The sequence below is a fragment of the Alexandromys fortis genome, unplaced genomic scaffold (genome assembly GCF_014885135.2).
Source record: "Alexandromys fortis isolate MF-2015 unplaced genomic scaffold, M_Fortis_MF-2015_v1.1 scaffold_86, whole genome shotgun sequence".
Classification (NCBI taxonomy): Eukaryota; Metazoa; Chordata; class Mammalia; order Rodentia; family Cricetidae; genus Alexandromys; species Alexandromys fortis.
Window position 1 is genome coordinate 925803 of NW_026067965.1, and position 23646 is coordinate 949448.

Genomic DNA, 23646 nt, shown 5'->3' on the forward strand with positions numbered 1-23646 from the left:
ATTGAGATATATTTTAACTAAAAGTAAGTTATTTGGCTGTTAAAAATGGCTTTAAATCATTGAGAAATGTCGAAACAAAAAGATACTTTTTGAATAAAAAAAGAAAGCATCATACATGGAAAGATACTTTGTGACAAAATAAATGACCGTGGCACAAAAGATGTAGAACCCTGGTCAAATTAAATGAGGAGACCCATCTAGGGAACAAACAGAACAAGCTGTGTTGGGGCCCTGTGTTAGTAACAGTACCGGAGATGCTCACGGCAGATGCTAACATGCAAGTGTGCAATGTTTTGCCAACAAAACAATGATACATATTAACAGTTGCCTGTGCTTCCTCTTTAACCCAACAACCTCACCAGCACCAAGGCAAGGAAGATTGCCCTTGTAATGGAAACAAACTTATTTGTCAATGCATTAAGCCAAGTTACAAGAGACCCATTATGTGGGATATTGTGTAACCATTAAACTCCTATAACACAGGAGATGGAACTGAGGTTAGCGCCATGGAGGATTGCTAAAGAGAGCGGAGGCCCAGGCTGAGTCTAACATGGTTTGTTGGTCAGTGTCCTCCCACAAAGTCCTGGCCTCTCAGGCCACCAGGTTCCCTGGCAGGCCTCACAGAACCCCTAGCTGGCTTTGAGCTAGGTGTCCAGAGCGGGGCTACCACAGAATATTCATTGCATTAGCTCCAGATACTGTGACTCCAGTAAATAAGTAAGGAGATGCCTGTGCGTCGTTCCCTTAGCAACGGTTTCTGTTTGTTCACATTTACGGCTTGATAGCTGCTGTCCTACACAAGTATTTTACCTGGATTGAGTCATTTAGCATCTAATCATCTAGTCACAGCTCGGTGAGGTAGAGACCAGTGGCTCCAAGGGCTTGGAAAAGAGAAAAGGAACCAATCACTTGCAAACAAACAGATGGAAAAAGAAAGCACATATACTGTGTAGCGATTTTAGTTAGAGGTTTTAAAAGATTCATTTTATTTTTAAGTGTGTGTGTGTGTGTATGCACATGAACAGAGTGTTCAAGGGGGCCAGAAGAGAACATTGGATCCCATGAACTAGAGTAATTGGCAACGATAAAGCCTCCCAACATGGGTGCTGGAAATGGAACTCAGCTCAGCTCAGGTACCTTCTCCAGTGCATGCCCTTTTAACCACTAAGCTATTCCTCCAGACCCCCAGACTTGTAACAACACAGTGGATCCTCTGCCAGGAACAGTTTGATGACAGGGCAAAAAAGCAGACAATCTCCCTTGCCAGGGACCATTACTCAACCACACAGGCATCTTGTGAGACCACAGTTCCATAAGCAAGCTTGATAAGGCAACTTGGTAGCTTTCTGTCCTAAAGCACAGATAAGGGCTGGTCTTCCCAAAGTGAAGGGAGGTGAGTGATCAGCAGGCTGTGCTTTTGTTTGGAGCTTTCATGGAAGCCCAGGCAGGAGAGTAATAGATTCACAACGTGGCTGGAAAGTGAGAAAAAACGCTGAGAGCCAGTCACCTATCAGCTCAAAGGAAGACAGGAAAAGAAAAGCGCAGGGTGATTAAAACCACTTGATTTATTATTTTTTCCATCAGACTGGTAGAAATTTGCATAATGTGGCAAAATTAAGTTTTTGGTGAGACTGTAAGGAAGACGTTCCAGTCATCTGCAAAAGCAGGGGATGCAACATCTGGGCTTGCAAAGCATTATAAAGAGGAAACTGGGGAAGCCCGATATGATTGTCTCCAACAAGCGCAGGTTTCTCTTTATAGGAAATAATAACTTCAATGATAGCTTGCAAAGAAAACATACAAAAATTAGTACACCTTTTATTTTATTTATTGATTTGGTTTTTTGAGACAGGGTGTATCTGTGTAATAGTCCTAGCTGTCCTGGAATTAGCTCTTGTAGATCAAGCTGGCCTCGAACGCACAGAGATCTGCCTACCTCAGCTTCCCGAGTGCTGGGATTAAAGGTGTGCAACGCGGCTAGTATGCCTTTTAAATCGGCAAGATAAGGAAGTTATTTCAATATCCTTTGTGAAGAAAAGGAAGAGATATTATGTAGCTTATCCAAATAATGAAATACTAAACAGCTGTCATAAGGCGTTTCATCTGTGCATATTTCTATAATAGATTTCAAAATACAAATAAATACAGTGACTGATGTAGGGTAATAGCATTGACTTAATGTAGACAGAGACTGCGCATTTGCTTCCGGGTCACCCAGACCCTAATAATAACACAGAAACTATATTAATTACAACACTCTTTGGTCAATAGCTTAGGCATATTTCAAGCTAACTCTTACATCTTAAATTAACCCATTTCTATTAATCTGTGTATCGCCATGAGGCTGTGGCCTACTGGTAAGTAAGGTTCTGGCTGGCAGCTGGCATCTTTCTCCTTTGGCATCTACATGGTGTCTCCTCAACTTCGCCCCTCACTTTGCTACTTGGGGTGAAAGTCCCAAGAGTCAAGACGAGTTTTCTTGTGTTGAGCACTGGCATGAAGGAAAACAGAGCGTGGGGGTTGTAAACGGGGAGATCGGTGCACATGCGCCCAATAACAGAAAATGACCACAAAATTTGGCCAACCACAACCTGAAACTAGGGCTGCCACGATTTTGCACAGCCGTGCAAGAACGTCCCTCTGACCTGGGGCTGGTGCCACCCTTGTTGTTGTTGATCTTAGTGACACGGAGAGGTGCCTGAAACGGCTTTAGGCAAGCTTCATTTGCTTGTGAAACCTTTGCTCCTGACTGTGTATGTGCCCACGGTTTACAGTGCTATGGGATTATCAATGTGACGTGCTCTGTTTTCAGAGAAATTCAATCTGTGGAGAGTTCCCTTTGTTAATCTGATAGAGAGCGGGCAGTGCTAGAAAACATGCGTGGTTTCTATCGTGTGCCAGTTACTGGGAATGTCGAACCGTGGAGCCGTCTTTGTTCCAAAGCTACTCGGAGAATAGTAGAGGAGACAGGAATGTTAGAAGTCGGAGCGTCTAAAAGGAGATATGGGAATAGGAGTCAGGGCACCCAGTTGGCTACCGTGGGATGGAGCATAACAGCTCCCAAACCCTGCACAAGGTCAGTCAGAGGATCCGGGGAACAACTCCTTGAGGGCAGACCCAACGGGAAGTAGAGAACGTGAGCTGGGCTCTTTCCCTTGGGCTTGTTGGGTGAAGGCTAGCAGCTTAACATCTCCGTGGCTGTGAATTCTTCACCTCCTACCAGAAGGAAGTCTGTTGGCAGTGGGGGAAAACAAGGTCAGCAAACACAGAGAGTCAAGAGGTGAGAAGTCAGGCGTTCTCAAGGATGTTAGAGCCCTACTTCCAGCTGCGCACACTGAGTCTCCATCCCCATCCTTCTCAGTGAAGTAAACCAGGGAGCCCCAGGTGTAAATCTGGACTCCTGTCTGATCCATATCCTGATTAGCTAAATGCAGGGTTAAAGACGCTTGCGGTGCGCTGCGCTGGCCACCACTAAACTGATTGTCCTCATAAACTAAATGCCGTGAACACGTCAAGGATGGCCACTTGAGGTTGCTCACTATAGAGTGTCAATACTTGTGTGTTGGAAGAGTACACGGCCAAAGAAAACACTCACTCACGTCACTGAAGATAAACAGTGTCAAGGTTGATTTTCGCAATCCTGGTGAGATGTCCAGCTTGCTGGTGAGCATGGCCGGCCACCCTGAATAGAATCAAAGGCCTGATGTTTTCTTGAAGGGACAGCCCGATGTGGTGATGTGTGCTAGCCGCAAGGAAGCGCCAGGAGTGGCCACTCACACACCATTGAAAAGGAAGTGTCAGCCCCAGGGTCTCAGACAGTAGTGGCACCTAAAGAAGCTCCACAGATCTCTAACGTCCCCAGAGAGGTTCTGTCTCTTCCAGAAAGAGTGTGACTGTGACTCCCAATACTTTCCAAAGAGACCCAGTCTTTAGGAAGGGACATTGAAAGAAGCCTAGACATTTGAACAAATTAGGTCGTTTAGATCCGTGGGCAGTACCTGCCTGGACTTGGCCTTCCTCCTGCCCAGCTGGCTGGCAGACCTCGGGAATCTGCTTTGGCTGGACAGGACCTGCAGGTACTGGTCATTGTTGCTGTTCTGCTGGTCACTGCTGGATGCCGCTGACACAGAATCAGATTCTGTTAGGGATGGTTCGAACTTGGCTTTGACTCTGGGCGTCAGAGGATGCTGTGGGTAATGGACATTCCTGGGTCGTGGCTTTTTGTGTACAAGTGTGGGCCCCTCAAGCTGCCCCTCAAAACTAGTATCCCCATATCGGTAGTACATCCTTCGCTGGTACTCGGGGTCTCTGGCCCCACTTTCTGGTCTGTCGCCAGTGTAAAAACGAGAAGCCCGAGGAAGGTCTGTCAGGGAGCCATGGGGGATCGACCATTGGACCAAATCTGCCCTCAGCATCTCCTCCTCTTCTTCACTCAGCTGTGGTGAGCAAGGCTGGTGGGGGGCCCAGGACATGTACTGCTGCACGTTCCTGGGGTACAGCTCCACAATGTCACCTAAGGCATCTATCTTGAAATGCCTTTCTGGCCAGAAAGTCGGGTGGGCCTTTCTGTGACAGTCACGTTCATTTACAACATAGTATCTGGGAGTACGGGGTCTGTGGCCATGTGTCATCAAGGCAGAGACCCCAGGTCCACAGAAACGAGGTCTGATTGGCTGAAAGTCTTTCCGGGAAAGAGGCTCTGAACGGACATCCTTGAGGGGCTGTGTCTGTGTCACGGATGTATAGGATCTGTTCTTGTGGAGGTTGCCTGTGCTGGCACATGGCCCATGTGGGTACCTGTAAGACAGAAGTGGTTAAGTAGCTATGGCCTCCCTCTCCCTCCTTCCAAAGCATCTGCTGGTGATGCACTCATGGACCACAATGGACATCTCAGAGCCCTTATACAGCAAGGGATGCCAGTCGCCATGGAGATGCATGGCAAGTGCATGTGATATCCTATCACAGAGCACTGTTAGGAGCATTTCATGGGACCAGTGTTTGTGGAGTGCATTTTAGGAATACTGCTCTAGTGGCCAAATTGCCCTCCAGGTTCTCAGCCACTCCCTTAAATGTCCATGTTGGGGAGATATACCTGTTCCAAGGACTAGTGACTGGTTTGACACCCCGACCCCCCAGGCCCCCCCAAAGAAGGACTTAGGTCCCTTGCTACTTGCGTAGGTACTACAAGATATGAAGAAACTTGCTTAAGACAAAATCTTGGTTTCTATGATAACTTGCAGAAAGGAAAAAGAAAAGTGGTATTTATCTCTATGGTATCTTCTGTTCTACAAATGATTAATATAACTGGCTATGATTTTGGGCCAACATAACTGTGTCCCCTCACTCATCTGGGTGCTGTACAAACACTAAAGGCAACTGGGTTCTCCTACTTCCTGAAAGAGGAGTCTGAAGCAGTTGGCTCATATAATAATGCACTGAAGATTTTCCCAATAACTCGATCAGTCTCATCCAAAGCAGAGACCGTTTACCATTAATACAGCCATTCTAGGAGTGAAAGTGTAATGAGGTTGGATAGAAAGATGGGGAAGCTATGGGGCTTGGGGAGAAAGGAAGGAGCTGAGGACCCCAGGGTGTAATCGGAGTCTTTCACCAGCTGAGAAGCAGGAATCCAGCACACTCAACACTGGCTGTGAGGGTTGGGACACAGGGTTCATATCCCTCTCGTACATAGATACTTTCTGTGTAGGAAGGAGCCAGGATTAAGGCCTGAATGTCTATGACTTTGAGTAGAGCCATTCCTTTCCCCAGGGAACCTCAAACAAGACTGCTCACTTGGTTTCCAGTGACCATATTTTGACTTCCTGTGTCCCTGAGAGCGGCATATTTTCATCTTATAAATTGCAATCCTGCCAGGTGTTCCGGAGGAATCTCCTCTAAATTTCCTAACAGCCCTCTGCGTATAATAACTTCAACCCCTATGGCAACAAACACAGCAACAAAGCCAAAACAAAGGAGTCCACACCCCTGCTCTCCAGTACATCCTAGTTTCCCTTCGTGTGCCTCTCTGTCACTTCGCCCTCCTGCTTCAGCCTGTATTGAATTGACTTTTCTAACCTCAGCTCCACTTCATAAACTGGCTAGCCCTGAAATTCTTCCCAAGGTGGAAGCCGCAGATCACAGTTTGGCCTGCATCAGGTCCTTAAAACTCTTGGGGGAACTCCTGAGGCTACTGAGGGCAATGGTGCTGAGCTGTGCCTTCTGCACCCCCAAATCCTGTCTGGAGGCACAAACTGTTAAAAAGCCATCTTAATTTCCTAGGCTACAGAAATATGTATGCTGGGCGGCAAGAAAGATTTTCTTATAGATTCTGTGGTAATGTAAGGTTTGAAAAATTTGGACCTCCCCTCCCACTTCCCACATCCTCAGGGTCCCAGCGGTCCCTGCCTTCTGACTCCTTCTGTTAGACCTGGAGTTCAAGGACCCCAGCCTCTTGATGGCTCTTCTGGTCCTGCCACCAGTAATGACAGAAGAAGTCGACTTTCTTTCTGTGTCAAGGTCACCCTCACCTGCTGGAGTCCTGCTCTGGCTTTGATCTGGATCCACCTGGAAGAGGAGAGCAGGGGTCCCTGGACCCTTGCCCAGGACTCTGGGGCAGGGACCTTGTGACCGTCTCCATTCTGAGGCTCTTGCTACTCAGAGAGTCAAAGTTGACCATGGTGCCATTGTTTTGGGGCGTTGCCAAGTATGCTGAGGACAGCTGGCTGATGAGGTCACCTTCCTTTAGAAGCCTCTTGGTGCTTTCTTCATGAGTCTGGATTCGAGCTGCGGGCAGAAGGAGGAGCAGATGACATGTCCAGCTTCACTATGCTTTGACCCTTAAGTCCCTCACAAGGCCCACACGCTAAGACCTGGTCCCTAAGCTGGTACTCTTGGGGCAGGGGAAGGTGGCGCCTTTAAGACTAGGGCCTGGTGGTGAGTACTCTGGTCGTAGGGGTTATATGCTCTGAGGGGATTGTGAGAACCTGTTCTGCTTCAGACTGTGGGGTGAACAGACTTGCTTGGCACACACTGGCAGTGCTGTGTACTCCCTTCCTGAACAATGGGGCCAGTGGAGCAGATTGGCACCTGGAACTGTGAGCCAAGATAGACGTTACTGTCTCTATAAGAAAGTGATGCCGGGTGTTTGTTATCCCGGCAGAAAGCTGGCTGACACAAAGCTGATTCAGCTGCAGGACTTTCATAACAACACAGTCTATAGGTGTCAGCCGCACCCACAAACACAGTGAACCCACAAGGTATCCAGGGAGCTTAAGTGAGAACTCGAGGAACCCAGGGCACCCCAAGACTACAGGGTATAATCTCGTACTCCTAAAGCAAGGCAGGATGATTGAGAAAGTTTCTGTGGATCCTGCTTTGGGGGAGGCTCTGCCTAGATTAAACAATGGCGAGCGATCTCTAACAGATACAGTGGGTTTTATAGCACAAGCCAGTCACCTTGGGGCGTGATGCTTTAGGCCTGAGTCTCCTAGAGTCCCACAGGGACTGGCTCATGACAACTTTTGAGTCCCATTCTCTTTCATGCCGTGGAAGGTAGTGTGTGCCGTGCGCCAGCCCAGTGGTACCAACTGAGCATCCTGGTGCTCAGTGCACTCTACTGGTGGCCTTAAGAAGCAGAGTTACTAGCTCTGTTTTGAGCTGTACCTGCCCACTTTCCAACCTTCGAAACTGGCCTTCTAGCTACATCAAATCTTGCTCCCCACACTTTTCCTCTCTTCTTGGCCTTAGCTTTCTCTTCATGATGGGTTTGAGTTTAGAGAACTGGAGGAAAGACGGTGTGGCCTTGGAGAATCTATGACTTTGGATCTTTACTCTGGAATCTGCTTCAGCGGCCAGGCCTGCCTGCCTGGCATCACTAGGTGAGGGTAGTACATATGGAGAAGACCCAGGTAGAGGCCTGGGATGTAGGCTCACATGTAAAGAGATGGGTGCCTGAGAGGGCATATACCACGTGGCCATACATGCAGATTCTTGAGCACTTTCTGCCCTACCACACTGAGTTTTCGCTCCTGTTTCACCCCTTTCTGATAGCAGAGGTCCAAGGCTTAGTGACAGGCCTGGGCATGATTAAGTCAAGGGCCCAGAGCTGTGGATGGCCCTGTTTTTTCTTTAGTGTGCCCACTGACTTGTGAAAACCCCGCAGCGGTTATGAGGCATTTTCACAAGTGGTAGGCCTTCTGCCCTTTCTCAAAATGCCCATCAACGTAGAGAGTAGACATTTGTATTTGAAGAATTCACTTACCCTCTACCATCTGGGCAACTTTTTTCTTGTCTTCAGATCTTGCCTGAAATGTGAATGCAACAATCAGTTTGCTTCGGGCCTCAGAGGAGGCAGTTAACGTTTTACTTTGGGGAGAGAAAAGAAGACTTTATGTGCTATCATTCTGACCTTGGGCACAACAGCACCAATGAGAACAGAATGCTCAGGTCATAGAGACGGTGATGTGGGGTTTCCCTCTGTATGCTGTGATTACCGTTGATAAATAAAGAAACTGCTTTGGACCTATAGCAGGGCAGAACTTAATGGGGAAAACTAAGCTGAATGCTGGGAGAAAAGGGCAGAGTCAGGGAGAAGCCATGGAACCACTGGAGACAGACGTGCCGAAACTTTGCTGGTCGGCCACGACCTCATGGTGATGCACAGATTAATGGAGGTGGGTTAAATTAAGATGTAAGGGTTAGCCAAAGAGAAGCTAGAGCTAATGGGCCAAGCAGTGATTTAATTAATACAATTTCTGTGTGGTTATTTTGGTTCTGGGCAGCCAGGACAAACAAGTGGCTTCCTCCAAGACTGGACCTGCTACTTGAGTGAATCAATACCAAGATGGAAGAGCCAAGGCTTTGCACCTGATGGGTTTCCTGTAAGGACAACTAATTCATGGGTGTGTGACATTCTGCCAAGTCAGGCAGAGTATCCTGTGTCCGAAGGAGTTGGGACCTGTAGTTATCATATTCTGGTTATCCTAGCGCTTTCTCCTCATCTGTACTGATTACATGTGGCCTGGAGGTGATTTTACAGAATACTACTTTTGATAATTTTGGGCACAAAACATTTTCATGGTGTAGAATTTTCCACTCATGGCCTCATGTTGATGACCAGAGACCTTCAGGTCTTGAAGCAATTCAGATCTTTAGATTCGGGAGGCTCAGCCCGATGTGGCTTCAGTTTCAAAGAAAATACATATCAGCCACTAGGGAAATATCCACGGGCAAAATGCTCTGCAGCTGGAAGGGGATTTCTAACTTGACATTTCACAAAGCTAGCTTTTTAGCTCTTTGCAGAAGTTTGGATTTATGCGAGCACTTGTTTTTCTTTCCTTAATGGAAAGGGTGCAGGGAGTTGATCTTCAGTAATGGTAAAGACAAAGAAGGTGACCAGGATGCCACACTTAAGGAAGTATGATTCTCAGTGTTATGAAAGGCAGGGTAGACGGGACCCAGAGAAAGCCTCCTTGAATTTGGTACCCTGGATGCTTCCCTGTCCTCCTCCAGACCCTAAGGGAGGGGATACAGAGGAGTAGTTGTGGAAGGGCTGGAAGTGTCTGCCTCAATCTGGTTACTTTAGGAGAGGATGTGAACCGCAGGTGGAAAGGAGTTCACACCAGCCGTATCTAAAGGATAAGAAAGAGGAGAAGGGGAGCTTAGGGTGCAAACAGCCCTAGGGGCTCAAGGGTTAAAGTTGACCCAGGTTAGGTTAGCGTGGCTCCTCACGAGTCTATTAAAGTCTGCAGAGGTACCTGGCACCTTGAGACTACTCAAGGGAGCAGGCTTGCTCCCAGCAAATGTCAGCAACCCACGGGGATTCTTAGAAATCACTTGAGGGGACTTCATGGGTAGCCACTTTGTACCATAGTACGTGGCCAAGTAATGCTATAACCTGAGGGTCTGAGTTCCTTTGCACTCTCCTGCTGGAGAGGGTACAGGCATATGGCCAGGGTTGATGTCGCCAGGGATGAGAGCGGAGATGATGCTTACATTTTGGATCTGCATCCTGAGCTGCTGGCTGCTGAGTTTCAGGGACCTGGCGATGCTCTGAAGGTAGTAGATGAGCATGCTGGAAGGGACATGGAACAGTGAGCGGGCTTCAGCTGGCTCTTTAGCGTTCAAGTCCTACTCAGGCGGCAGAAGAAGTAAGCACTCCCAGGTCAGATATGGGCTGCCCACTGACTCCTGAATCCCGAACAAATATGGATCTGCCTTCCCTCCCTCCCATTGCCTTCAGTTTCTGCACCCTGACAGTAAAAACGAGGTACCAAGATCAGCAGGCACTTTGCAGCCAATCAAGCGGTAGGGCTAGGTGCTTGTTTTACTTCTCCCTGAAAGCACTCCTAAACACAAGCGACTCAGCGGAATGATGGCATTTCAAAATTCTCTACATTGCTGCAGAATGCTATACTGGTACTAATAGTATCCCGTCCCATTATAGTGGCCACAGTAATCCACAGATGCTGTGGTTGAATCAGTAACTATGCAGATGTCTCTCTGTGGCATGGTGGCTTGTGCCACTCTAAAGTGTGGCTCGGATCATCAACTCCTGTGATTTCGGGATGGATTAATGTCATTTCATTATTGGACAGCAGTGTGATCATGTGGTCACACACACACACACAGTGTCCTTGAAGGGTGAGGGGTGTGGCACCCTCTGGAGGCTAAGAGGGGCTGATGCCCCTTCAAGGCTGAGAGTTATGACAGACTGTGGAGGCTGGGAGATGTGGTATCCCCTGGAGGCCGGGTGGTATGATGGCCTCTGGAGGCTGGGAAGTGTAGTGCCCCCTGGAGGTTGGGAGGAATGATGGCCCCTGTAGGCTGGAAGGTGTAGCACTCACAATAGAAGCAGTACCGCTGGGAGTATCACCACGGGGCTGCTGATGTGTCCCACCACAATGTGAAACCATGCAGGGAAGTCATTCTCTATCGTCTCTGACACGATGTCATAGATCTTCTCTTGCCCGCTGTGAGAAATGAAAAGATAATTCCGGATGTGACTGCTTTTTGGCTATGGAATGATTCAAGACCGATCAAAAAATGTTTAGGTGTCTAGAGGTGGAGCTCCCAAACTAGCTACAAAAGCTGGAGGCAAATCTCTAAATGGCAAAGATGCCTAACATTCCCAGAAGTTCTGTGAAGTAGTCATTTAGCTACCCAGTAGGACTGGAGGTGGGCAATTGATCACAGTACAAGTACACTGACTTTTTAATGAGCAAATGAAGACACCTCCAAGGGTTTGGGTGTCAAAATTAAGTTGTCTTAGGCATCAATGAAGACTGCAGTTGAGATTTCTGTACAGTGAGATACTGTAGACACCAGCCAAATAGATTTGTATATAGGTATATAGTCAGATGTCCCCTTCCTTCCTTCCTTCCTTCCTTCCTTCCTTCCTTCCTTCCTTCCTTCTTCTTTCTTTCTTCCTTCCTTTCTTTTTTAAGATTATAGTATAATTACACCATTTTCTCCTTTTATTTTTTTCCCACCAAACCTATTATAGATCCCTTCCTTGCTCTCTTTAAAACACATGGTGTCTTCTTTTCCCTTCTCTTCCATAACCCACTAAATAAATATCAAACCTCATTCTGCATGGTGGGTGCCTATCTATGTCTCTGTCTCTCACCCACAGCGTGGTTCCCTGCCTGGGACTCACTGCCTGCCATGGCCCGTGGGCCCCTTGGGGAATGGCGCCGTTTTATTTTTACCATAACACTCGGGATCTCAGGCTGGCCTTAAACTATTGACAATCCTCTTGCCTCAGCCTCCCAAACACTAGGATTTAGAGGTGTGATGAATCATACTAGGCTTCTTTTTTCCCTCTTACTTAAAAATATTATATTCATCGATCTGTTTACTTATTTTTTTTCCCTGTGTGTGTTACCTGAAGGGGCCACAGTTGAGAGACGGTTTGTAGTGGACAATGGCAAAGATGGTCGGCAGCATGCAGAGGAAGAGCATGAACAGGAGCATGGCCAGGTAGAAGTTGTTGGATCTGCAGAGAGACCAGTTATCATACAGCACTCACTCTGGAGCCTGAGTGAGCACATCCTATTAACCCATGCAGAGGCAGGCAGCAACTCTGGAGATGGAACCCGTCACTAATCAGGGTGGCTCAGTTGGTAAAGTGCTTGCTGTACAAGCAAGAGGACCTGAGTGAGTTTAATCTGTAATAATTCTAGAAATCCCAGCACTCAAGAGGCAGAGACAGGAGAGTCCCTGGGGCTCACTGTCCAGTCAGGCTGGCCAGACTGGCAAACCATAAGGTGGAGAGTAACTGAGAAAAATCCAACTCTGCTTTCCATACTTACGCACACACATGTGCAATGCACTTGCATACATACTTGAGCGCTCATGCACGCACGCACGCACACACACACACACACACACACACACACACACACACACACACACACCTGTGCTGTGTATGAGGGGCCTGCGCAGCATAGACACCTGGAAATCAGCTTTCAGCAAAAGGCTTCCAGCCCAGCAAATTCACTTCACAAACCGTGGCTGGGCACTTGTAAGTTGTAAGCCAAGAAGGTGATGGCAGTGGCTCCACACCCTTGTGCCCGGCCTCTACCCAGTTAGTGCTACAAGGGGGCAATCTTAGAACTGCTGCCCACACACCTGGGGCCCTACCTAATTGTCGTGGGATATTAACAGGGCCATTGCACCTGGCATTTCCTCTGGAGGGATGGCCACTTAGGCCTTGGAATTATCTCTTGTAAATATCAGTGATTGTTATCTGAGATTTATGGGGTCACTCTATCTTGGAGATTTCAGAATCTCAGTTGTGAGACCTTCCGGGCACACCTGGACTTCTTATAATGACTATGTTTGCTTAGGTAATGGTTCCGTAGGGCAACCCCGAGTTCAGATAAGAGATTCAGATAAGTGAATTCGGGAATCCACTCACTAAATGATCTTTCGTGTATTAATAAAAAGATCTCTTACAGAGCTCCTGGTCAGTCAGTCCACAAGACTGGCTCCCTTGCTGCTTTTGCTGAGCCTGAATTCATTTTGCACTTGCTCTCTATCTTTGACTGATCAGTGTAACTTAGAACACTGATGTCTGGTGCCTTCCTTTTCTGCTGCTGCCTGGAGCTTGCCTCTTGGGTCTCAGGAAGAGACCCTCAACCATCTGCCTTGGATGACATTTTTCTCTCTGCCCCTTACTGCTCAGAGTAAAGAGTCCCAGGCTGGTATCAGGGCCTTCAAGGGCCTGGCTTCCCCAACAATGAGTCAGACCAATTTGATATATGAGGCCCTGTATATAGTTTATTGGTCTAGTGATGTTCAACTACCCTGTCTGTTGGTTTTCCCATCTTCCCCATTCTCTGACAAAACGGGCTTAACCAGAAGTCCTGCATGGAAGGTGCTAATGTTTGTACCCTCTGCAGTCCATGCTGATGCATGGTTGCCTTTGTGGGGTCTTTGGGAGGTGCAGTTTAAATTAACTACATGTCAATATATAAAGCCACATATATCCAAACATAAGCATAAATGTATACTGGTCCCCAGGTAAAATATAAATAGATTGATTACTTTCCAGGTCATGTTAAAACATTTGATAGCCACTGACAGAGCTACAGATAATTAATTAATTAATTATTGTGGTAATTAATTTGTCAGATAGTTATGTGACAAAACACTGTAACTGAGGTCTAATCAGGAGACTCAAGATGTGTTACGAATTCAGTCACGTGGCTAAGATGAAATGCAGGAAAGAGTAAGCAGCGTCAGGGTTGTAGAGCAATTCAAACTTTTCACCAGCTGTGAAAACTAATGTGTCCGTGCCCTAACCCTCAACCTGCAACCCTGTGGTATGCGCCTGACAAAGGAACATGGTCAAGGGTGCTGGGCATTACAGTCAGCAGCTGGGAGCAGCCACAATACAGATAAAGAAATATGAAGGCCAGTTGTGTGTGTTTCCTCAGCAACACGAGGAAGGAAAACAAAATGTTGAGTAAAGAAAAACAAACAGCCCTGAAACAAAGGAACACATTCTCTGTGTGTGTCACGTTTAACACAAACGGCAAAACCAGGCAAACCCAGCTAGTTCTGGAGAAATCAGGGTGACAGGAAGGAGAAGTGAATATGTTCTGGGGATCACTCACGTTCTGCTCGTATGTGGATGCTGGTTGTACCTTTGTGTTCAGCCTGTGAACGTCCAGCCTGGTAATTTCTAACCTGTGCTCTTTTTTCCAGATAGTCCCTGGACGTTAGTAAAAACTTAAGAACAGACGTGCCAAGAGCTTTAAAGGGATGTGTTAGCATTCAGACATTCTGCTGGCCTGCGCACCGTCACCTGTCAGGATGTGGTTGTCAGTGCTCAGGCAAATACCTAGCCAATCTCAATCTGCTTGCCTTGTGCTGTGTGGCTGCTGTACGCATGCGCCAAGGCCCCTTTAAAAGCCAGCTCCACCGGTTTCCCTCCACTAATTCCCGCTGCTCCTCCTCTGTAACACCTCATGCTCAGAGGATATATATGGTCTCAGCGGAAGGCAGACAATACTGCTACCAACCTGGAGGCTCGAAACACTTGCTGGTGGGGGACATTGCAGGTCAGCACTGCCCAGCTCCTCAGGTACATCAGCCCGATGAGCTTGAGGACATTGAAGGCTGGTAGACAGGGAGAGAAGAAGGCCCCCATCCTGCAATGGCAGAAGGTCAAGTCAGCCTGTGTGTGTCCACATTCAGGGCTGCGTTCCAGAGCCCCATGGCGGAACAAGGGCCCGAGACGTGATGGTTTACAGAAACCTCTGGAGAGCTGAGACACGGTCTCCACATCCCAGAGGTACCACTGGTTCCTGCAAGTGAGCCATGGTAAATGTGGTTGTCCCTCTCCTAGGGAAAGGCTTTCTCTAGAGAGTAGCAGACACTGGAGAACTAGATCCTGGTCTAAACTTTAGACTTTGCAGTTCTGGGGCAAGAATTAAGTTAATAAGTTACTGAGTTTCAGGCTAAACCCTGCCCCCCCCCCCCACAACTTTTGTTGTCCGTTGCTCTTAGCACCCTTGTATATGTTAGCTTATTTATGCTTCTGAAATTGTGAAAAGGAGAGATCAGGAGGGCAAATCTAGGAAAATTCATCAATTTGATGGAAGACATGATGCCAATAAAGTGGCCCTAGGTCTAGATGTGGACTCTTTTAAGAGCAAAGAAAGTGAACGGGGAGTCACTACTCAGCCACCCCAGGGACACTGGGGCATCTAGCCAAGGTGCAAATGTCAAACGCAAAACAAAACCCAGGGCCTCCGCTTTGGTTCAAAATCAATTTGTATTGGATTTGCAATTGAACTGATCCCTGTGGAATTCAGAATTAGTGGCCAGAAAATTAAGTGTTTAATAAGTAAGAATGTTTTAAGAACAAATGTTTGCTTTCTTCTGGCTGGCATGCCTCCTCGTGCCTCTGCCGCCTCCTTTCTCACTGCAGTGACTCGATGGGGTTGCAGTAAAGATTAACTCAGTGTGCCGGGGACCTAGCACACATTAAATAAATAGTGCAAATGACTGCAAACACCAGATGGGGTTCCCTATGCGTTCTATGACTGACGGAGGAGATTATATTTCTTGAATGTAAGGAATATCCAAGCTTCCTCTTTTTGTTTTACTGATGGTACTTGGCCCTACAGTGTCGTTTGCGGTCCCATAGGTAGAGCTGGAGCATGCTCTCTCCCTCTCCCTCTCCACACTGACTTCCCAGGCCTGTGCACATTTCTCTAATAAACTCCTAAGTGGGTTTGTGGCATGTTCTGTGTTTCTTTCTCACTCACACACTACTGAGGAGCGAATGACAAAATGACCCTTGCTAGTGCCTGGTGCCCCTAGGAATGGAATCTACTTGGTTGAAGGTGCCCCAGGCAAAGAGGTTTGCCAGGGCCTTGGTCATTTGCTAGGATGTGCCAGTTATCCAGAAAAATAGCCCTCCATCTGGCCCCCATGTCTACACAAAAGAAATGATGGGAAATGACCAACATGGGGCTTGGCTCTGAGTGTCACACAGTCCCCGACACCTTCCTGGCGAGAAGTCCCTCTTCCTGGATTATTCCCCTCCTAGCTGAGGGACTCCACCACTTCCTATGCAGACATTTTGGGGGGCTGCGACCAGAAGTGGTTTAAAAAGGAACCACCCTCTCTGCCATTCTTTCCTGGAAACCCTCAGAAAGTCACCGATAAAATGACCGCGCCTGAGAAATAGTCCCCTTGTCAATACTCTTTCCTGATGGTGGTTGTTCATAGGTCCACCTGGGCTCATGGAAACCTTAGCCCAGATGACAGACGTAAGCAAAGCTGAAGCAGCTTTTGAGACCTACCAAATCATGCCTTGATTGTAGACTAGGTGGAGCACATTCTCCGCGATCTTGAATTCCCCGTATTCAGGCTGGTAGAGAAAAACATTGGCGTCGAAAACAAAGCCACTAAATCCTCTGTACACAGCGGCTCTATGTGGCCACTTGGACAGACTTCTTTGCTCTTATAGATACTTAGAGCAAACGGTGAAATGTAAAGCAGGGGCAAGAGCTAGCCTTGCACGCCCCTTCCTCTTCCCTCGTGACCCCCTTTGAGGTAACTCTGCCCACTGGGGCCATGCTCCTATGTAGCAGTTTTCTTGGACTAAAGCATTCCCTTCTGGAAGGAGGAGGGTCAAGGGACTTAGGAAAGCCAAGACTTCGAGGCTCACGAAATGTCCGCGGCTCGGGAGGCCCTCCCATTGGTTATACAAGCAGTTACCAAGGAGACAAAAGATTCGGCGCAGGTGTCTGTAAGCTTTGTCGTCATCACCTGTGCTGGCATGGGAATTTTGGTGAAGTAGCTGTCTGAATCACCCATGGGTACCAGTAACCCTTCACCCATGCCCTCGCAAGTCTCATAGGTTCACTAAGCTCGACTTGAATGGACCTACTTCTAGTGTCTATTTGAGATGAGCAGAAGTAGACTCCCCAGAAAACACCATGCAACACAAGCCTGACTAATTCTTAAGCAGGCCAACAGCGGAAGGTGGACTTAGTTCTAGAACCATCCCCAAGCACACAGTATTCCACTTACAAACTTGCTTTCCAGGTCCCAACACCAATAGTCGCTTAGGTAGCGCACGAAAAGTCCTCGGAAGAAGTCGATGAGGAGGATGCTGGCCACCGTGAAGAGCATGTCAATGACCGACAGCTTCAGCATCTCCTGTAACACAGCGGGTCCTGCTGCCACCATGCCCCGCCCCCCATAGTCCTTCCCATCTCTGTCTTCTCCACAATCCTCCCTGGTCCACCCTGTCTCTGTCCCTTCCCTGGAGCCAGAGCCAGAGGCCATCTGATTTATTCCCTTCGTATCTTTATACAGCACAGGGGCAGAGGGAGGAGCTCCTACCACATCATGGCTGTTTGGATGGTATCTGTTACTTTGAGTTTGGGTCACAAGGCAAAGCCCGTACTATTTTATCCACACAAAACTTGGGAAGACCCTGAGGTCTGAGGTTCTGAAACACAAGTTCTTAACCATGTGTGCCTCAGTTTCCCCATCTGTGCCTACGAGGCTGAGGAGGTCAGCATCTTATAAGGACTTTGCTTAGTTACTACCCCCCTCCCCAGCAACTTTGCTCTGATTACTATGATTAATTTTGAGACCTGGAACCTAAGACAATAAAACTTCACCGGATGGTTTTCTATGAAAAAGGAACAGTGATGTCCCTGAGAGTTGTTAGGTGAGGTGTCGAAGGGACTTCCTGAGGGGCAGAGGCAAACACCTGGCCAACGTATGTCTCCCAGCACTGTCCTTGGGGGCTCTGCACATAGGGCACCGTCTTGTTGGCCTTTGTGTGGGGCATGATGGTAGTCAGAATGCTTGTCTCTTCCAAGACCCACATGCTGGCATTTCTCCTGAGCTCTACTCCTTCCCCAGGTGTGGGCCACTGCGCTTCTTCAGGCACCGTTCTGGTGGCATAGAAGGTGGAAGGATCTGCCCAATGGCTTGTGATGTTTTTGGTAGCCGCTTCCTGTTGAGACGGGAAGGAGAGAAGGAAGGGAGAAATAAAGGACATTTTCATGTCTGTAAGCAAGCATTTAGCTTGGAGTGACTGTTCTCTTTCCCTCCATCTCTCCTTCTCCTTCTTCCCCCATCTCTTTCTCCACCTCTAGTCTCCTTTTCTCTCACCCCTTGTTCCTCTCTTCTTTCTTTCCTTCCCTTTTACTATTTGACTGGAAGTGACCACACCCACAGACACCAGCTGAAATAGACAGTGTCCACTGTTCCCTAATGAGTAGCAGAAATGGTTCTAGGTGATACAATTCCTCCCTTCTTAACCTCAAGGGGATTTTAGATCAAGTCTATAAGGATTCAGGGAGACTAATGCTCCAGACAGAATGCTAATAAGTGGCAGGTAAGGACCAAGGTCTATGTGACTTCAAATCCCCGGCTCTCCATAGTCTCTTTGGTCCACATTTCCTGAAATTTATGATGTATTTTGTGTGAACGACCCTCAAAAAGCTCCTCCTCCCTGTCTCTCCTCCCATTCCCCTCCTGCTCAGGGTGTTGTGGAAGCCTGAGCGGGTTGAAATAAACAGCAAAGCCGCTCTGTGGGGCTGGACCTGGAGCATACTCGGAACTGTTTGCTGTGGCGTCCACTTTCCATGAGCCTGCGGCCGGCGCATCTTCCTGGGGGTATCCGAAAGAGCTGCTGACAGTCTTTTCCGATGGAGGCATAAAAATAAGATAGCACGGCCCAGGGAAACACGGTGCCAACAGCCCAGGCTCTCATAACAGCACTGGTAAAATTTTTTTTAATCTGGAAAGTGGGTCTTAAATTTTTTTCCACGTCTTAAAAGGACCACAGTGGCATGGTTTGAGATATGCCATACGAGACACAAATGTAAGCCGTAAAGAGGACAAAGATGACGAAGATGCTGACATGGGGTGCTGAGGGGGAGAGATGACAAGAGGCTGTTCAGTGTGGACAGTGATGGGTGGGGGGCCCTTCAGTCTAGGCCTTGACGGTGGGTGAACATCCAGTCTAGGCAGTGGTAGCAGGTGACTGACCAGTCTGGGCAGCAGCGGGAGGAGGCTATGCAGTCTGAGCAGTGATGGCAGCTATGACAGGTCCCGTCCAGAAGTGACGGTAGGCGTTGTCCCATCCGGACACTCACCTCAATGTTCATGCTGATGCTGTTCACTTTGTCCAGAAGGGCAATGATCAAGCTGTAGAGATTGCCTAGATACAGAACCAGGACCCTGAAAAAAATCACAAGACATCTTAGAACCAAGATGATTGCACACAGGACCAGCAGTCTGGGGGCTTCCAGAGAGTTCCAAGTCATCCCGTGCATGATAATACGGCAGTGGTGGCGGCACGTGGCTTTCCTTCAGTTATCTGGGTGTCGTTGAAAAAAACCACAGATTATAGGGCAGGCGTGATTGCTCAGCGGGTCCAGGCCCTTGTGGCCATGCCTGACCTCTGACTTTGGTCTCTGGGAGCCACACAGTAGAAAGAGAAGGCTGACTCTCATGAGTTGTCCTCTGAGTTCCACACACATCACGTTAAACACACAAACACACACACGCACGCACACACCCCGTCACATGATAATGTAAAAAAAAAAAAAAAAACAAAACAAATCACAGACTATGAGAATCACCCAGCTTCAGCAGGTGTGGATGGGGTTTGGAGCCTGCATCCTCCCCAGGTGATCCCACAGTAACCATCCCTGGACCAGCCCATTAGAAACCCTAGTGCGGCAGAAAGAACGCGGGTTCTCTATGTGTATGTGGGTGATAGAACATCGGGCCCATGCTTTTTGGTCTGTAGGTTTATTGCCTGGCATCATTCCACACAGTTCTCAGCAAGTCTGTGTTCCGCTCTCCAGAAAGGTGGATCACAGAGAGTTGTTTCAGCCTCCATGAGGCTGGAAGGGCCAGCCCACGCGTGTAGATCTCAGCACCCACGCTTGGACAGATAGGCGGGGCTCCACGGCAGCATGAAGGGACAGTATTCCAGCCACACCACGCAAGCAGCTGCCAGAGAGTGGAATCTGGTTGCTGAAGTCTATGCCAATCATACCGACACGATGTCTGTTCTCCCAGAGTGGCATTGCCCACAATGGAGCCTTGGGGCTTATGGGAAGTCTATCTAAAGAACTAAGATGGACAAGGAAAGCAGCCTTGGCAGATCCTTAGCTGGGTCAGTGATGTGCAAACGCAGAAGCGAATCCAGTGACAGGGAAACAGCTTAATCTGAAGGAGACTATTTCCACACGGAAGCAATGACCCACACATCCGCACCGCCTCTTTCATCCGTATGGGGTTCAGGTGACGCCATGTGTAGGTAGACAGCATCTCGAGGAGACACCCTTGCCGTTGCTTTTTCCTCTCAAACTATGAAGGGACTTCCTTATGCATTATCCCAGGATGACCTCAGCATTTGCCTTGGCCTGTGTGGGATACAGCCCCACCCACGGCACATGAGTGCTGATGGAAAAAGAGCCTGCTGACTGACTTCTTGGCAGAGCCGGGGCTTTTGCTAGGGTTCTCATTGCATCTTGGACGAAAGGTATCATGGTCTTTGGTGAGTTAATGGGACTGAAATAATATATCTTGCTTTTATTACCAAAACGATGTCTCGTTTGTCCGGGGTTATGTCTCTCTGTGGCTCTGTTTCTCTGGTTTTGAGTATGAATAACGAGGCCAATCTGTGTAATAGGATTGCTGTTACACCAAATGCAATAATGGGATTGATTGTCCCCAGTGCCCGTGGGCAAGGAAGGAACTGAGGAAGGTACTTCTTATCCAGGCTGGAGAGGTGCAGAGTGGAACAGAACACGGGAGGGCGGGTGGGCCCGAAGCTTTGATCTATTCTGTGCTGTGGGTTTTTGGTCAACTCCTTGACTTTCTGGCGACGGCATTCTGTCTTTATGGCAGTAGGATTTCAGGAGTCGGGAAACTGGAGGCTTCAAGCCAAAAAATACTTTTCACCTATTTTAGTAAATAAAGTACTGTCAGACAGCCGAGCCCTTGGTTTGCCCTATCAACCGCGGTCATTTTCATGCTTCTTCCTTAGTACTTGTAGTTGGGATGGAGATGGATGCAAAGATGGCAGAATCTAAAATCTTGGCTGCTATGTCTTTTTTTTTTTAGAAGGTATTTACTGACTCCTGAGTGGAAGCAATCCTTCCCAGGGTGTTCTGAGGTTTGGGGGAGTGTCACGAATTGTTGCAGGAAATGGCATGGAGAAGCCAGCGTGGACAGGAACCTCCTCTACCATGTTCTCTGCTTACCAACGTATCACTCGAGTGGAGGAGAAAGAAATCCAGGGAAGATAAGCAGATTTTTTTTTTTTTTTAGAAAGCCAGACCTTGCTAGACACGGATGTGGTTCTAAGTATCGAGGAGGCGCTCTTGGAATGTTTGTGTGCGCACACAGTCTGCTGCAGCTCAGACAACATCTGCTTTCGACATCTGCCGTGGCGGCCACTGGCTGTCTTGGTACCGTGCATCAAGTCGCACAACTTTTGCTTGGGTAGTTAATAGCAGAGTGCGTCTGGCAAACAGTGAGGGTCTATTCTGCCACTCAGAGTCCAACCACAGAGGGAATTCACTAATGAGGAAACCCAGACACACATCCCATCATCTTGCTGTTCTTTTGTGTCTGCTTTTCCTGCCATGTCCCCCCTCTTCCCCTCTGTCCCTCCTCTTCTTTTTCTGCTTCCTCTTCTTCATTACCCATAATTCCAGCTGTGTTACCCACATCATTCTGTTCGCTCCTTCCCTGACTCCTTTTCTTTCATTCCCGTTGTCCCCCCGGCTTTTCTTGAGCTATGTCCCCAGGGAAAGCTTTCTGCTAAGTGCAGAAGAAAAGAAGCATGCCGTAACTCTGCGGGAATCCAGTCCCTTTGTGGGTGGATGATGGCTGAGCCACCTTGGGGCTCTTCCGGCCAGGATGCTATACCTTGCTAACTGGAAACGCAGCGTCGTCCGGGGGTGGTACATCTCCAAGGCAGCAATAAGGTCAAAGGCAGATGGTGCTATCATGGTGACAAGGGAGACCACCACACTCACCTGTAGAAAGAGCATATGTTTCTCAAGCCCCACTTCCCACAACCACAGCTGGTTTTTTATGGGGCCACCTACCATTCACAGGGACACTGAGCTGCTGTTTAGAAACCTCCCCAAGTCTGAGTTTGTTCCTTTCCAGAAAGCTCCTTTAAGGTCATGAGGATGCTTCTGCATGCTGCCTGGGCTTCGGTAGCATTTCTGTCACAAGTACCAATCACCAATTCATTGTATTTATACTTCCCTGACCTTGGATGGAGGATGGAAATAATTGCGACCATTATGATCAGAAAGGGGAAGGCAGAGACGTAATTGAATATCCCTCTGTACACGGGGGATTAATTATCTGGAGAACCATGCCTGGCTCTTGTTTGTCTGGGCTGATGGCAAAAGAAAGGCGAATTTAAGCTGGTTCACAAGACGTTTGAGCTAACTTAAGAAGTAATTTCTGAACGGATGTTTTAAAATTTGCCACTTTATAAATGTGCAAATAGGTACAAATTTACTTAACCCATATAACTGGTATAAAACACAAGGAGGCATAGGAAAGGCTACCTGGTGTAATCTCAGGTTCTAAAATGATTGCACATGGGTAAACACACACAGAACATGCACAGGACAGATGTATGCCATCTAACTGCTTTTAGAGTGGATGCTAGTTAGTTTTTTATCAGAGTAATCCAAAAGATGGTTTAGGGTTATTTTTGTTTTTTGTATTTTTGTATATTTTGTATTTTGGGGGGCTGGTTCTGGAAACTACCCAAGTGTCGGATGAGACAGTTAGAGGGATTTGAGGCACACACTGCGCGTCAGTGTGGACACTGATGCAGGTCTGTGGGCAGAGCCCATGTTTAGAGTGTGGACGCACAGGAATAGAAGTGAGCAGGGCAAAGCCGAACCTTGGGGGTCAGTATGAGCTCCCGGGGGAGTTCCTGAGTGAAGGTCTTCCTAGCTATTCAACTAGGACTTGACGCTGGTGGAGCTGAAGGCCCTGGTCCGTACTCTAGAACTAGCAGGCTACCGTCATTTCTAGAGATATTTTGTTCTGATTCGCTAAAAAAGCAGAGAGGAGGAAAAATTTTGCCACATCCCCCCTTGAAGCGCAACCTGCTAGTATAATTGCTGGTCAACGGGTACCTCATTCTTTTCCCAAAGTGTCAGCTCCTTCTTCGACTGTTCCAGCTTCTGGGACCTGTCCACCACAAAGTAGATGAGATAGATGCTCCCAGCCAGCGAGAGGAGCACCAGGATGTTGGCGATGATTCTCAGGCAGACAGTCACCGCCCTGAAGAGAAAAGGAGGCAGATGGTAGGACTTCAGGATGAGAGTCTTCCCCCCTGCTTCCTCAAGCTGCTTCTCCGCTTCCTCTACCTCCGGTTTTCTGCGAGTTCAACAGAGCTATAAATTTGGCAAGCCAGCCAGCCGCCTGGAACTTTTAAGAAACCATCAAACATGGTTTATAACTAGCATTCACTCTAAAAGCAGTTAGATGGCATACATCTGTCCCGTGCATGTTCTGTGTTTTAGGGTCCGAGTATGTGGGTTTCGGTTCAAGGTTTGTCACTTTATAATAGGAGTCCTTTAGGGATGGGGAGGTGACTCCGCTATA

General features: G+C 48.0%; 1 protein-coding gene across 1 annotated transcript in view; it reads right to left on the minus strand.

Moving 5' to 3' along the window:
• Positions 1-1556: 1556 nt before the first annotated feature.
• The window catches only part of Tmc3 (transmembrane channel like 3), a 33195-nt gene continuing 11105 nt past the window's right edge, over positions 1557-23646 (minus strand). Inside the window, exons 10-22 of the mRNA XM_050154139.1 lie at positions 23175-23322; positions 21934-22043; positions 19140-19224; positions 17744-17992; positions 17053-17181; positions 16320-16387; positions 14529-14657; positions 11885-11995; positions 10845-10970; positions 9994-10072; positions 8261-8303; positions 6528-6783; positions 1557-4797 (exon numbers count right to left, since the gene is read on the minus strand). Of these exons, the coding sequence (XP_050010096.1) occupies positions 3954-4797; positions 6528-6783; positions 8261-8303; positions 9994-10072; positions 10845-10970; positions 11885-11995; positions 14529-14657; positions 16320-16387; positions 17053-17181; positions 17744-17992; positions 19140-19224; positions 21934-22043; positions 23175-23322 (2377 nt within the window). The 3' untranslated portion in view covers positions 1557-3953. The remainder of the gene's footprint in view (positions 4798-6527; positions 6784-8260; positions 8304-9993; positions 10073-10844; positions 10971-11884; positions 11996-14528; positions 14658-16319; positions 16388-17052; positions 17182-17743; positions 17993-19139; positions 19225-21933; positions 22044-23174; positions 23323-23646) is intronic.